Genomic DNA, 16,288 nt, shown 5'->3' on the forward strand with positions numbered 1-16,288 from the left:
TCATCCCACACAGATCTTGGAGTTTACTTGTCAGCAGTCCTGAAGTGATTAATCCAGCTGCTAACACTGCCAAGTGACAAAGCCTAGTGTTCAACAGGAAATAATTACAGACGTATTTAGTCTTTTTCCTTAGCCCATCTGAAACATAACGCACATGCTGTTAGCTTACTGCTTCGATATAGACAACACTGGCATCTTTTCCGAGCTGAGCTAGAACTTTACAAACAAGTTGCCCTAAGTTTACGGAAAACGCTGACGTGTTGCGCATTGAGAACATGCTTAATTGGTTCTATATTAAAATAACTAGTTGTGAGTTTGAAAAGCTAACAGAAGGCTTAGTTGTCCAACATCTGTTTTAAGGAATAATCCTTTTTGCATTCTCATATTTTAAACAATACATGACATACTATATTTAAGTACACATGAGAGTAGGGTAGGTGTGTCTTTCCATATATTGATCCAGTATTCTGGATGCTGACCAGAAATACACAGATGTTTAACACATATGACTTTTTAAAACTTTTAGCCAAAGTCAAATATGGACATGAACCAAGTAATCAGAAAATATGACCTGAAATATCCATTATTTAATTTATAAAAAGTCTAAAAGAAAGTGTCAAAATATAAGACAGATCAAAACCCTTTTTTCAGCAACTTTCCTCCCCCATTACAGTAAATCTTAAATATTTTGTTCCAAGGTGATTCTTAGAAAAGGCTATGTTGAACATTGTTGTTTATCTCCTTTATCTCTGTTAGCCGCACACAGGTGCTCTAGGATTGAGGTACATATATTGAGATTTATTGGTAATGGAAAGTTTTTGAGAAGTTTCTTAGAAAACATTATCCATTTTAATGTTTCTTATCTAGTATTCCAGAGTCATGAGCAATTAACAGGCTTGAAGGCACGAGGAACCAAAAAGGGAAGTTCCATGGAAAAAAAATCCCCGTTGAGCATAAAATACAGTGCTGTATGCAAGTGCTGTATGCTAATGTAGGTTAGCATTGAAAAAAAATGGTTTTACCCATTTTTTTTTCCCAACAAATGTAATTTACCTGCAGACGTGAAGGCTACCATTGATGTCAGCCATGTGATATTTTGGCTGACTTTCCCTGTTCAATCACCACACTGAACTGACGCTTAATGGCAATGCTGTAAAAGCCATTTACTCCACAGACCCTCATTAGTCAACATGTCTCGCTGAGCCCATTGCGTTGTCCACCACGGTATGATTGTGAGGATGTTTGACTAGTGGTTTGGCAAGTCAACATGATGTACAAAAACTAGTTTTAAATAAGAAAACAGCACAATGTATTTAAATACTTATTTTTATACAGTTTGGGTACCTCTTATCCAAATATCCCTAAACAATGGAGCGGACACAGGTGAGAAGAGAGTTCCATTATTCAAAATTACCCGTTAAATGAAATACTTCTGGTCCCAAGCTTTTGGGAGAAGGGATACTCAATCTGTAGTAATAAAAAATGGTGCAGCTTTCAGCATAGTTAAATTCATTAATTTAAACTACCTATGGTATATGCTTTTTATTGACAATATAATAATTTTTGAGTTATTTTGTTTAGAAGTAGCCAGTGACATCAATTTCCCATCATGTTCACTCTCCTCATCTCACCCATCCTTTCAAACCTGGGCCTGAACCAATCAAGAACAATCAGGAACTTAACGTTAGGCGAGCGACAGCCCAATTTAAAGGAAATATATTGCTTTTATCTATAAATAACATTGCATAGGTTTTACTCGGTGTATAGAACTGTAAAATGTAGACTTTGAGAAAATGACAGATCTGCATTAAGTGGATAGCATGTATAATAGCAGAGCACTGGCATACTCGATGAGTGTATTACAGAGGTTCGAAAAGCTCCAGTGGCAGTTTAGGAAATGTGTCAATGTGTTTAAACACCAAATAAAGTTAACACTGTTTGTAACTATCGTAGCCTTTTGTGAATAGGACATTATAATGAGGCTTTTATTATGGAATTTTGCCTCATGCTTATGTTTTTTTTAGCACGTGTATAGAAACTCAGGGGAAGGGGACCATTCCAGATTTAGCCTGGCACACATTATTGTCATTTAATCTATTTGGCCTCAAATATGTAACAGAGTAGCCAGTTTTATGAGTTTCATGGATAAACCATAAATGTAAGTACTTTTTTCCACCTTACGCAGCAGAAACAGACATAACTGATGAACATTCCAGTTTTCCTTATATACGCTTCAATAAAATGTAAAATACTTTCTTACAAGATGGAAAAGAAAACATGGCATTATTACAACACTTGTCTTATTTAACAGGACACATACATTGTTGGCTAAATTAGTCTGGTTTTCCCTCTTTTAGCAGAAAATGGGAGACTACATTTTTTTTTTGCAAATTATTTCTTGGTAGGGGAGAAACATTTTCATTTAACACTCACTGGAGGATATATTCCTGCCAATTGAAAACCCAATAAAACGACAGTTCTGTGGTTATGGCATTAACAGATTTAAAAAACAGGCATCTTTTTAATAAAAAAAATGTTGGTTACATTCATAGAAAGTATTTTTTCGAATAATCTTAATTGCTAGCTAACTTGCCATCTGAAAGACTGAACATTTTGGATTTGGCTAAAATTGTGGATTCTCCTTTTTGTTTGGGAATCATAATTTTTGAACTGCAAGAGATTAATGATTTTTGTGTTTCTGGTTTATAAGAAATACATTTAATTTTTATTGTCTTTTTCCTTATTGTGAACTGAATATTATTGACACTACTATCAGTCCATTTGGTTGCCTAATAGGAGATGAACTGTGTTTTTTCATACCTTCAGGAACAATCTCTGACCTGTACCAGTTACAGTTCTGACATCTTACATAGTTGCTTCCAAAGCATTTCTTTGCTCTTACATATATATATCTAAAATATATCCACCTATTCCTTTTTAACAATATATCGAAAAAACCTTGGCTCCTAAGTTTGTGCTCTAAATCAGATTTAGTACGTTATCTGGTTTGTGGGAACAATGATAGAGGCTTCTATCCTGATAGTGTCAAAGACATACTGGCTTAGTTCAGCTAAGGAGACACACAGAGGCTTACTTTTGGAGGTCCGCTCCGGACGCCACTCATCGGTTGTGCCACGCTGGCACACACAGGTCCCAAGTCTCTTGTAAATTCCCTCTCTCTCGATGTCTCCCTACCTTCTCTGCTGACCGCTTCTCTCCTGGAGCTCTTCTATCTAAGTATCTAAGTAGTACAACGTTTGTTTTGTTATATGTAATAGAAAGTGATAATTTACTCAATAGTCCCGCATTAGCAATCAAAAATACTCATACTCATGTCTTACATAATTGTTCAGTCTTCACTCCTGGTGGACTTCCGCAAAGGGTGGAGCTTCCAGACACACCCCGTTCCCCCGATTGGTGGAACAGAGGAGAGGCGGAAGTACCCTAAGAAGCCCTAATATTGCAGACAGATTTGCAGAGAAAGAGAGGTGCAGAAACGTGCTTAAATGTCTGTGTAAATCTGATGCCAAAGGAGCTTGATGATCAAAAAAGGCATATATTAGCACTGTATAGCTGTTTTCAAAATATTATGGATAAAAAGATCCACTATATATTCTTCCATAGAATTAATAAATAAAGTGTACTCTCTTTAACTATAAATATAAAAAGCATTACTAGTTCTTCTTTTCCCTAATATAGTTTACCACCGAAGAAAGCTATCGTTTCATGTTACGTATCAACCTGAACCTATTTTGAAAATGTCCGATGTAGATCAGATACTTTATAAGCTGTCAAGTCGTAAAAAATAAAACTCATAAAAATGGCAAAATCAAAGAAAACCTTTTCATTTACACTTGTGTTTTATCTTTTAGCAGCTGTGACATATGTAATAAAATTGCCGTCAAATGCTAACTCTTTTAGCCTTAAGGTTTTTTTTTGTTTCTTAGGGTGGAAGAAATTTTTTTTTTTCCTTCTATTTTTACTTAATGCATTTTGTGAACATCTGGCCAGCATTTGAATTTTCTTTGAATAAAGGAAATCTCATCTTCATTTTAGCTGGTAATCTGCCTGGGATGTGGTCAGGAGCATGACAGCGTTTAAGGAATATGTCTTATGATGTACTGCCATGAAATGCTTGGGCTAAATTGGGGAGTCTTTTGTTTCAGCCTCCATTACAGCTCTTCCCTATTTACGACCAATGTTCATTAGAGCCCTTTAACAGCTTAAAGGCCTGGTTTTAAGTGGGTGCGTATGTGAAACTAACCCTTTCCAGCGCCAACCTGTGGCAAAGTAGTCCATTTTTAAATTAATGTAAATTAAGCAATTCTTTTGATTTACAGACATTAGGAAGTGGCCCAAACTTTTAGAACCAGAGGCTTATTATTTTCCCCAACTCTTGTTCAGAACTGTAAGGAAATATAAAATACCATAACATAAGAATTGTTTTAAATGAGATGCTTGTGACAAAATGTGTGGGAAAGAGCATAACAATATTTTTCTTCTCATTTTCTCATTTCCTCTAATTTCACCCTTAGATCCAATCAGCTTTCTTCAATGGAAGGCAGTAATTTAAGGAATAACTTAATGAGGATGAACTATAATGCAGATCATGCAGAACAAGATTTAATATATTATATATATATATATATATAAATTCGAGGCAATAAATAGTATTGGCTCGAATATAGGCCGCACCCGATTATAGGCCACACCCTAAAAATTTGGTGCTAATTAAAAGAAAAATTTATTTTTAAAGAAAGAATACACATGAGTGGAATGGTAAAGCAGTATTTTATCTAATGAATCGGAATATGTATTTTAAATTTTTGGTATCTATTATGCAGTTAGTCAGCAAATGTTATATATAAACAGAAAATCAATAGCTATTTTAAGGTCCCCCCTTAATTCATAATGCACCTTACTTATGGATATTCCTCTCTGCTCCCCTGATATGCCACTCTGCCCCCCAATATATATACTTTATGCCCCTAGAAATGCCACTCGGCCCCCCCTGAAATGCCACTCTGCTCCCTAGATATCCCCCCCCAGACTTACCAATGCACCCCCAGACTCCCTGGTGTCTAACGGGGGCCGGCCGGTGGACGTCTGCGCAATGTGCCAGGGCTTCTATGACGGAGAAGCTGTGGAGGTTGTCTACGGGCATCGCCGCAGCCGGTGAACGTCTGCACGAAGCGCTTAGACAACCTCCGCTGCTGGCATTTCCACTGGGGATTCTATGGTGGAGCACCGGTGGAAGTTCCTTGAGCGGAGGTTGTCTACACCCATCGCGCAGACGTCCTCCAGCGCCTGGAACTCTGGGGGACAAAAGTGCATACGGTATATATATATATCAGTTTATTTGTATACAGTATTACATAGATGTATTCAGTCATATCTTGACAGAGGCTTTTTTGTATCTTGGCTAATATAGAATTTGTCACATTGCCACAGTCAAGTAGTGCATTTGTGATAAGCTGCATAATTAAGTAGTGGAAACTCAAGGTGTGGGGAATATACCGCAGATTAGTTCTATAGAAGTACAGCGGGTTTAATATGCTCAACTGCTTCAATATGGATCAATGCAGTAAAGACTTACCTACGTTAAACTTTGGTTCTGTTGTTGCAAGAATCATTTGTAAATGCTCTCCACCATGCCATTATAATGTATCATAAATGACAGAGGGGAGTTATTATTTACAAGAGTATTATTTCTCCAGTGTGAGGTCATGAATACATTGATAGATGAATACATAAAATCATCATGTAAGTAGAAAGATCACATTTCCCCACTGGCAGCAGTTTTTTTCTATGTGGTATATTTGAACGTGGAGACTGTAGATAAATTCTACCAGGATAAACTGGGTCCTTTTAACCCCTTCGTGACAAAGGCTGATTTTACTTTTTGTACCCTTCGTGACAATGGCCTTTTTAACATTTCTGCACTGCTCGTGTTTAGCTGTAATTTTCTTCTTTCCCGTTTACTTAACCCACACACATTAGATATTGTTTTTTTCAGGACAAGAAGGGCTTTCTTTAGATGACATTGTTTTGATTGTATCTTATTATTTACTACTAAAAAAAGTATAAAATATGGTGAAAAACTTAGAAAAAAATGACTGTTTCTAACTTTTAGTTGAAAAATCTTTTACTCATCTATAAAAGGTAATGAAAAAACCTGCTAAATAGATTCTACTATTTGTCCTGAGTTTAGAAATACCCAATGTTTTTATGTTTTTTTGCTTTTTTCTACCCATTATGGGGCAATAAGTACAGGTAGCGTTTTGCTATTTCAAAGCCATTTTTTCCAAATCTGGTAATTCTTCCCCCCATGTGCCATGTCGGGTATCTTTGAACCCGGCCAATGCAATTTACCCCATCAAGTCATATATTTTTGAAAACTAGACACCCCAGGGTATTTCAAATGCTAGTATTTTAACTCTTTCCATGCACCATATCTACCACCAGTCTTTGTCAAACTTTGTGGTAGTCATTTTTTTGCATTTGTTTTGCCACACACATTTTACTTCAGGTATGAATTAAAATGTTCTCGTTTATGTCACTATCACAAAACACCCCAATATGTGTTCAGCAACATCTCCTGAGCGCAGTGATACCCCACATGAATGATTTTGCCTGGCTGTTTGGGGGCAAAAGGGCCACATTTGGGGCATGCGCATTTTTCAATGTTGAACTTTGGCATTTGGGGATCCACTGCCCATGCCCTATTTGGTACATCTTTGAGCCGGGCCATTTCAGTGTGCCCAACAAAACCATATATTTTTTAAAACTAGACACCCCAGGGTATTTTAAATGCTGGTATTTTAACTCTTTGCATGCACACATTTTACCACCAGCATTGTTTCAAAGTTTGCAGTAGTATTTTTGTGTGTGTATTTTTCCCACACACACCTACTTTATGTATGAATTTACAGCTCCTGGTATATGCCGCTGTCACACGACACCCCAATATGTGTTCAGCAACATCTCCTGAGTACAGTGATACCCCACATGCATGAATTTGTCATTTTTTGGGGGAACTAAAAGGCCACATTTGGTACGTGTGCATTTTTCTAATTGGAAATTAGATGTGTGGCCATCCTTCCCCCGGTGTTAATTGGGACCTTGTTGAACCTGGCCAATTCAATTTACCCCATCAAATCATACCTTTTTTAAAAGTAGACACCCCACGGGCATTTAATATGCCAGTATTTTAACTCTTTCCATGCGAGAATTGTTTTAAGCTAATATGCTAATTTTAGGACTTGCTCACAAAAATATATTTTTTATATATATATTTTATATTTTGTTGCCTTTTTAAAAAAAAATTTTTAAACATTTTTTTTTCAACTTGGAGGTTCCCCTGATAGTGACATCAGTGGGAAATGATTTTTACATTTTACTGTTTTTTTACTATTTTTTTCTAATTATTAATTTTATTTTATTTTTTAATTTTTTTTTTACTAATCACAATGTGATTAGAAAGCTGGGCTCCATTGACTTGCATGGTGAATGCAGTACCTGTATTCAACCTGCAAGTGGAGCCAGAGTTCTCTAGATGGTCTGGAGACCGTCTAGCGAGCTTTTAAAACTTGCTTGTTTCTCTTGCAGGGCGGCGGCCATCTTCCTTGATGGCGAAGATCACCGGCAGCTGCGGCTGTGACCGCTCTCCGGAGCGGTCACAGCCCACCGAAAGGTAAGTGTTTGGTGTCGCTGGATGCCTCCTGATCGAGGCATTCCAGCGACACCATTTAAGTTTAGGAGGCGATCGTTGATCGCCTCCTAAACGCTTTTAAAACGGGCGTCCGCCGCCATACAAAGTATGGCGGATGTTGACGCCCCGTGGAGGGGCCAGAGATGGCCCCTTCGTGCCGATCGCGGCGTTGCTGAATGCCTCGATGTCGAGGCATTCAGCAACGCTTTTTGGGTGCAGAAAGCGAAAGTAGATCGCTTTCTGCACCCGTTTAAAAACGTGCCGGTCCTGGCACGTCAATTGTCGTAAAGCACATGCTTTTCCGTGTCGTGCCAGGACCGGCAATTGTCGTTAAGGGGTTAAAGGTGTTCCGTTTGCCTAAGTAAATAAATAAATAAATAAATAGTGCTGGCATAACCTTTCCTTGACTTGTGCGTTCTTGCCCGGGCTTACGTGTTGACGCAGCTGTTGATTTGGGAACAACAGCATTTCTCTTGGATAACATTCTTCTATTGACACAAATAAACAAAGGCCAAAAAATGCTTTGGGTTTTTATTGGCAATGATCGAACCTACCACACTATGTGTTTGAAATATACTTTAGTTATTTTTTTTCCACTTGTCAATTATTAGGGTTTTGCACCCTTTTATGGTTTTGGAAAATTTTGGTATGATTCCCTTTCTGGTACGATTTCCATGGAAATGACCTTTGTGTCGGTATTTGTCTTTGTGTTGACCTTTCATTGACTCACTGTAAATGGAACCAGGAATCATTCCAATCAAGACCAATGGCTTTATTGTAAAGGTAGAGTTCGGATTCAGGCTAACATTCCAAGCTTTGTTTTTCTGCTGTTAATTTATGGTGTTTTTGTCTTAAAACGTAACTATTTTAAACAAAATAAAGTTTAGTTGTTTGTGTCTGCAACATTATGTTGTAAGGACATACAGATCTATGTTTACATCAAGCTTCCAAACAAAATACATTATAATAAATGTAATATCAAATGTCAATCAAAATAAAGCACTCTACAGCATGTTTCCAATGTGCTAAGCCAGATATATCACCAATAGTTTTTTAAATCTTGGTTAGTTTGTTATAAAGCATTTACAAATATTGTTTATAAATACACTTATTATTATTACTATTATTACTATTACTACAGTTTTTAAGAATGCATACAACAATGAAAATTGGAGAATTATATTGAGATTTCATTTTTATTTTTTTTTAAGAAAACCTTTTGAACATATTTTCAAACATATTAGAGTATTGTAGGCGTGTTTAAGATATATTTAAAATATTTCTAAGGCATAGTGATATTGGTTTGTTAGTCACCGATTCTGGTAACGTAATATATTAACACAGTCTGAAATTTGCAGCCTTCATATCACTTCCATATCACTTCCAGCAATGTGCTTGTCCACATGTGTGTTGGCACATCAGAACTTTTCTAAGTTAGTAACTCAGGGAGTACCACAATAAATTCCCTCACAAGACATGTCTACTCAGTTGACTGTAGTTAAGCTAAAGTAAAATGTTCAAACTGTGTTGGCCACTTCAGAGTTTCTCATATCTACAGTAGACCCAAGATCTGTGAGCAGATATTTTTTTAATCTTAGATGTTGTCTAAGTATGTTGCATTTAATGATTGATCAGTTACAGAAGAGTAGAAAGCATTTTCTGATCCTACTAGTCTACTTAAAACACTCTCCAGCTGCAAACCTTGAAGTCCTTAAAAATATCATTCAACACTTCAAACAAAAAATATAACCATTGTTTTGAATATAGTCTGAGCTGCTTTTGGCATGAGTTTTCCCCCAGGGAACTCCGATAAATATAACCCATGCAACCTTTGCTCTATATGGCTGTATTGCAGCATGTCACATTCAAAACTGCGGGAAGAGGTTATATATCTTCAGCATCTTTGTGAATGAGTAAAATTGCATAAAACCACATTTTTTCAAAATGAAATAAAAATTCTTAATAATAGTTGACAGTTTAATTAACAAGATATGTGTACACAACTTGTCTCTCCCAGTCCCCTATTTATATTTATCTGCCTAACTCTGACTCTCCACTCCAGCGTGCATACCCCTCTGCTTCCCTCCTTCATTTAGTGTACATCTCCTTTCCCACCCCAGTGTCCATGCCTAACTGCCTTCACCCCCCAGTGTCCATACCCCTCTGTCTCCCTCAATGTCCATACCCCTCTGCCTTCCTCCCTCCTCCCCATTGTCCATACACCTTTGCCTACCCCTGTGCCCCTCCTCCTTTCATTGTCCATCTCCCTCCTCACATCAGTATCCATACCCATCTGTTTCCTTATACCTTTGCCTTCTTCCCTACCTCATTGTCCATACACCTCTGCCTACCCGGTGTCCAAACACTTCACACACCTATGCAGAAAGCGTGAAGTAATGTAATGCTGCCTTCACAAGAAAGAATGGTAGGCACAGAGGAGCAGGGCCAATGTAGCTCGTATCGACTGTTCCCCCTGATGTCAGCCCTTGCACAGCTTTACAGATACGAAAGCCTTGTAAAATAAGCAGCCTATAAAACACATGCAAAACTTGTAATGAGTGGCTTTTTTTTATTTCTTTGTATCTGGATGTTTGTAGCATTATATTTAATGTGCTACTATTGCTAGAACAGTATAATTCGGACATACATACATGTAAGACCTCTTTATGCTAATTATCTAGGCTAGATAAAAGAAGCTAAAAAAATGTTTCCATATCATCGCTTTTGATAACGTACTTGACAAAAACCTCCCAACGGTCAAGATGATGAAAGAAATACACTTTTGTTTTAGGGAGTGTAGTTAGAGAGGCAGCTAGTGGGCAGGAGTTCACCAAGACTTTCTGTATGCCTTTGAGACTTGTTTATAGTAATTTACATAATGGATATTTAGTAGAATATAAAGTTATGTTATTTGCATAATTTAATTTACAAAACAAGCTATTTGAGTACCAAAAAAGGATTAATCCTCTTCAACATGGACATTTCAGATGGGGGGCGGGTACATTGACAAGCTATGTATCATCCCTTTTCTGATCTTTTATCCAGTTCAAGTCAGTGGGATTTTCTTGCTTCACTTGATCATGGGACATGTACTACAGCCACATCTGGATATTTACATTCTGGCTAGCCCTTGGCAACTGCCTTTTCCAGTCATTATTTTTTACAAAAATCCCATTACCATGTGGTCACAATTAGAGATAATCTTCCTTATTCCCTTTGGACCTATGATAGGCCAATTCGGTTTAGTGGAAAATTACTTGCATTACATAGCTGAATTAGCATATTGTCAAATTATAGAAATTATAAAAACTCATCAACACATTTGTTAAGAATTGGACTTCTAATGGCAGCATTTTATTGTAATTTATTTATTACTGTCCCTTTTGAGTAGATATTTTTGTTGGGTCAGTAAGACTTTAAGTGAAGATTTAGTGAGGTCCTCCCGAATTTCACTTTCTTTTCTCAGAAACTCCCTCTGAGACCTCTCAATCCTGATGGAAAGTATATGTCAATACTAACTTGATAAATAGCCAGCTTGACCAAACATGGTGAGAAATCTCACTGGGAACTTCTGCACCTTGGACCCTGGTATGTTTAATTCCATTAGCCTCTTGGTTAAATATTAGCAACTGAGATCTGCTGAGTTTCGTACTGAGGTAAAGAATTGAGTTTCCATTAAAAGATGATTGACAAGTGATGCACTTTCCCTGTATTACCAAATGCATCTTCTCTGTATTATCAAATGCTACAGAGTTTTCTGTTTTGGCCATTGACTTCACTTATAATGGATAATAAACACAAAACATAAAAGTAATATATGCACAGCTTTCTTTAGTTTAATAATACATGAAGAGATTTATATGGTAAATTTTATTTGGTTTCTGTTAGGTCTGTGTCTGTCTCCTGCCAACAATCAACATCTGTGTTGTTTTTGTAGAACATTTTTAATTTTTGCCTGACATCTGTTGTGTTCCCAAACTAACAATTAATTTCTCATTTATTATAGGTTGCCATAAAATCCATTCGCAAGGACAAAATAAGAGATGAGCAAGACATGGTTCACATCAGACGAGAGATTGAGATTATGTCGTCACTCAGCCACCCGCATATAATAAGCATATATGAAGGTAGTTTTCCTACTTTCTTTACATGTGTAGAAATTAAGTGGATGAAAGCTTTGTGTGGTCCACTGTTTATACATATGCTTGAAACTCTGCCAACATACTATATTTGCGTGGGATGCAACACCATGCAACAAATAAAAATGTTTGTTCTCATTATTTGTATCCAGACAGCTTTAAACTCCATAACCTTTATAAAACACCAGAGACATAAAACACATGAAAATTCATTTAGTTGTGTATAGGCGATCTTTATTTTGGTCCTCTAGTGGTTAGTATTGGCTTGTAATCATCTCTGGTGGGTATTTGCAGTGCTCTATTTGCTGTCTGTATAAAACAATGTGTGTAAAAGTTAAATGAAATGGTTCATTGAACTGAGTGAGGTTGAACAAGGACACATAAGGGGCTTATTTACACCTAGTATTTTAAAGTACATTGACAATGGCAACAAAACATTGGTCTACCTACATAGACCAATTTTTGCTATATAGACGAGTTTTACAATTTCGGTTTAGAACTAAGCCCAAATAGATATCCTAGTATGAAACATTTGCAATAAGATCAACATGCATTGTCTAACCTTGTCCAGATTACTTTTGCCTTCACCAAACAGGACTACAAAGAACGATCACATGGAAGCTTAGCTAAATCATGTACCTTCCAAGACCATGAAAAAAACTCCTTTTCTGAACATTGATGCCACCTAAATATTTATTACATAATAGGACCTGGTCAAAATAAACATGTGCTTTGCTGGGACCAGGAGGTTTAACAACTGTTTATCAACTGTTAGCCTAGCCCAGTCAAAAAAAAACGCATCGTCCACCATGTCCACTATTAAGAAGAAGAAAAAAGTACATTTCAAAAACTAAAAATATGCCCCAAATTAGTGTTTAAAAGGACATTACATTGTTGGCGCGAATAGTCTGGTTTTGTTTACAGATTACAAAGCTCTATCAATTAGATAAAATAGCAATAACAATACACCTAATTGTCCCAAACCATTAGGATAGTAGAACAGTCAAGAAATAAAATGACTGTGCCAGATGGGAAAGTGAAAAGAGTCAGTTGAAGCACAAGAATGATCATTCAGAGGGTTCCATTTAGCTTATGTGAGGCTACCCCCTACCCATAGAAAACAGCATCAGCCAAATGTATCTGGAAGTGTGACACATTGGGGATTGTACCAGAGGGGGCCAAGTTTTTACAAAGGGCAAAAGACGAAGGATAAACAATCTCTGACATTCCAGCCGATCTAACTGTAGTCCTCAACATGCTCAGACAGCCTCATGATGAGAAATATAGTCAGCAGCAGCTGGAATCCCTAAAGTTGCCTTTCCCTGGAAGGGAATTGTGTCAGTGTGAAACTATAGAAGAATGTTTGGGTAGAAATAAAAATAAAAGAACCATGCAAGCTACTCAGCCTTCACAATCCTCTCTTGAAAAGTGATGATTGAAGCACACGCCCAAGTTCTTGGGTAAATGTTGCCAAGTGCACCTAGCCAAAGAGAAACACCTAACGGGGATTTCCTTTCACTCTGGAGGAAAACCAGAATCTGCTGAAATATACTTCAGAGATATCTGAAGCAGATTCTTTTAGACTCACGTAAAAGATATCCTCTGTGAGCTACATTGTATTTTTGCAAAAACTGTCAAAATGAAATCAAGAACTTTTGGCAAAGGGGGGCTTCTCTCAACAGACATAATAAATGCATGCTTTTCTTCTAGCTAAAGCTATGTAGGTAGTATTACAATTGTTTGTAGAAACAAGATTCCATAAAGTACTATCTTTTTACTGGCATGTGTATGTGATAATTGGTAGTTTGATTGAATTATCTCCATAATATATGGCACACAGTTGATTTGAAAGTTCTCACATGTACAATGACATATTCAAAGACAATAAGATAAATATGGTGAGAGGGAGGTCCTTCAACACAGCTTGTAGGGAGCCCAACACTTTCCATTATGTCTCAGCCCTTACCAATGATCTATTAAATATTAAATAGCCTGACCACTTCCCACTTTTTCAAGGGCACATAAAGGCCGTTTCAAGGTCGCTCCATTAGTTGGTTCCATATGCCATTTTGGTTCCCACAGAGTCTTATGCATTTTAAATGCTAAAAATAATTCCCTGTTACTACAACTGATATTAAGTTCCCTTAATAAATTTAATAGGTGACATTTTTTCTTGATAAAAAACCTGAAATCAGAGATTTCTAGTTAGGGCTGTAAACTTTTATATTTGCTACAAAATTAAAACTACGCCTAAAAGAAAGAAAAGATTAGTTTTGCATTAACCTTTTGGCCTTTCTGGTTAAAAGTGATTAACCTTAAGATGTGTCATCTCAGACCAAACTTAAGGCCTTAAGTTTTTAAGGCTTAGTAAGTCCACAGGGTTTTGAGCAGGCTTATAGCTTAATGATACTTTTTTTGTAACCCAATCAAAGTGAATTTATTTTCAGGAGTAACTGAAAGACGTAGACCTTAATTCTTCGTCGAGAGAAATTCCATCCTCTCAGCAGGACAGAAACTGGCACTCCACAAAGTACAGCTGGGAGGGAAATACTGTTGAAGTGACTTAAAACATCTTGAATAGTAGTGTACAGTTAAAGCTGACCTCGCCAGAATCTTTCGTTCTGAATGTCAGAGTATAAATTTAATCACTGAAGGAAAGTGCTTCTTTCATGAAAATCCTCAGACCAACATGTCAAGTTTGCGAAAACAGAGGCCAATTTATTCCCTGGGTTCTTGAGTCTGAGCTGAACAGCATTTATATCTAATGTCGCTATGGAATTTATTTTTAGACCATAGTCAGGTTTGTTTTATTTATTTTGCTCACCCTTTTAAAACCCTTTGTACCGTTTGTAAGCTCATATGAACTTTTAACTTTTAAATGGCTTTTTAATCATTTTAAGATGGGCTCTAGGTACGCTGTGGAAAATTCTACTGACTTTAATAAATAAGCAGGCTTATAATTTCACTGTTGATATGATGCACATTAATATTTTGTTTTGGTTAAGTTTAACTGTCTGGAATGTTTTAAGGTAGCTTTGTTGAAAAACCGTTTGCAAGGCATGTCTAACACAGTGAAAGATACAGAGTACTTGGCTCCATTATCAGGGCAGTAGGCTAAACATAACATATTTTTTTTAACTTTATTTACCCTTCTTTTCATTAAATCACATCTTGTAGATGTCACAGTGGTTTAATTTCCCTATTATAGTCCTTGTTAACAATCCAGCCAATAGGAGATTGAGAATTGGTCTTGCTATGGCACTAGTATGACGCCATTTATACAGACTAAAGAGTGTATTCTAGGATTAAAAAACACCAACAACATGTGGTAATGGATCGCCAAACTTTTAAAAGCATTTTGGATGTGTCCCCAAACCTTATATTTTTTAAATCATTTGTAAACATTCTTACCACAACATGAAGGCTGTTTGCACGTCACACCGGGTCAACCTACATTTGAACAACATTACCATCCTTCATTGCAACATTCTTCATTTTCATACCCCCAACTCACATTATAATGAATAAATGTAAAAGAAACCCCTACAATGTTGAGTAGTTATGAAGAACTTAGAGCTTATATCAGGTAATAGAAAGTAATGGGTCATCAAGCAGTATTTGATAGCGAAATGCCTGTAAAAATAATACCACAACTCATGTTTCAGGCGATGTAATTTTTTTCATCATAGAACTTGGTCTGTTTTAATAAAACGCAATGACTATGCAAGTATGCAGCAAAAAAAACAACAAAAAAACCCTTCGGTTTCTGAAAGAAGATACTTGATTTTTAAGTTTCTTGTGGCCTTTTGGTTATAAAAAGTACTGGTTTTACAAATTATGAGGGCTATAGTATATTCCCAAAGAGTATACTGGAATGAGGTGACCCTACTTGGGGAAAGAAATTAAATAGAAAAAAAATGAAAGAAAAGAGAGGCTTTTCACTGAGAACAAAGATGAATAATTCTGGCATCATTTTACCTTTCAATTAGACCATGTTTCTAATTAATTTCCTGTCTAGCTGAGCTGTGACGTCAAGTGATACTTCTGTCGTTCACTTTTTCGATAGCACAGCATTCGGAACGGAATTCTTGTCATCAAGCAGTTGGCAGACAGTCAAGAACAAAATGATTTTGTTTCCACTGTTAAATTCTATTGACCTTTAATTTCCTCAATGAAATTATTCACACCTACATAACTCATTTTCAGACTAACCCATTTTTCTTGAATATTTTTTGATTACAGATAAGCTTTAACTAAAATAAGGCTTGGAACAAAATGTTATGTACTTTTGGCTGCACAGGATGCCTGTCTATTCAATTAGTCCCTGTTCTAGAATGGATCTTACCCCTTCTATGAGCTGTTCATAGGGTCTCCACACAGCTTTTCAAATATTGGTTTTGGATTTTCGGCAAATAGTGGTGAATACTGACCTTTTGTC

General features: G+C 36.7%; 1 protein-coding gene across 1 annotated transcript in view; it reads left to right on the plus strand.

Moving 5' to 3' along the window:
• LOC149299767 (NUAK family SNF1-like kinase 1) overlaps window positions 1-16,288 on the plus strand; it is a 38,611-nt gene that overhangs the window by 8,382 nt on the left and 13,941 nt on the right. The window contains exon 2 of the mRNA XM_089486041.1: window positions 11,718-11,838. Within this exon, the coding sequence (XP_089342167.1) occupies window positions 11,718-11,838 (121 nt within the window). The remainder of the gene's footprint in view (window positions 1-11,717; window positions 11,839-16,288) is intronic.

This window comes from Sceloporus occidentalis, unplaced genomic scaffold, assembly GCF_023333645.1.
Source record: "Sceloporus occidentalis isolate IW3139 unplaced genomic scaffold, rSceOcc1.0.p SCAF_28, whole genome shotgun sequence".
Lineage (NCBI taxonomy): Eukaryota > Metazoa > Chordata > Lepidosauria > Squamata > Phrynosomatidae > Sceloporus > Sceloporus occidentalis.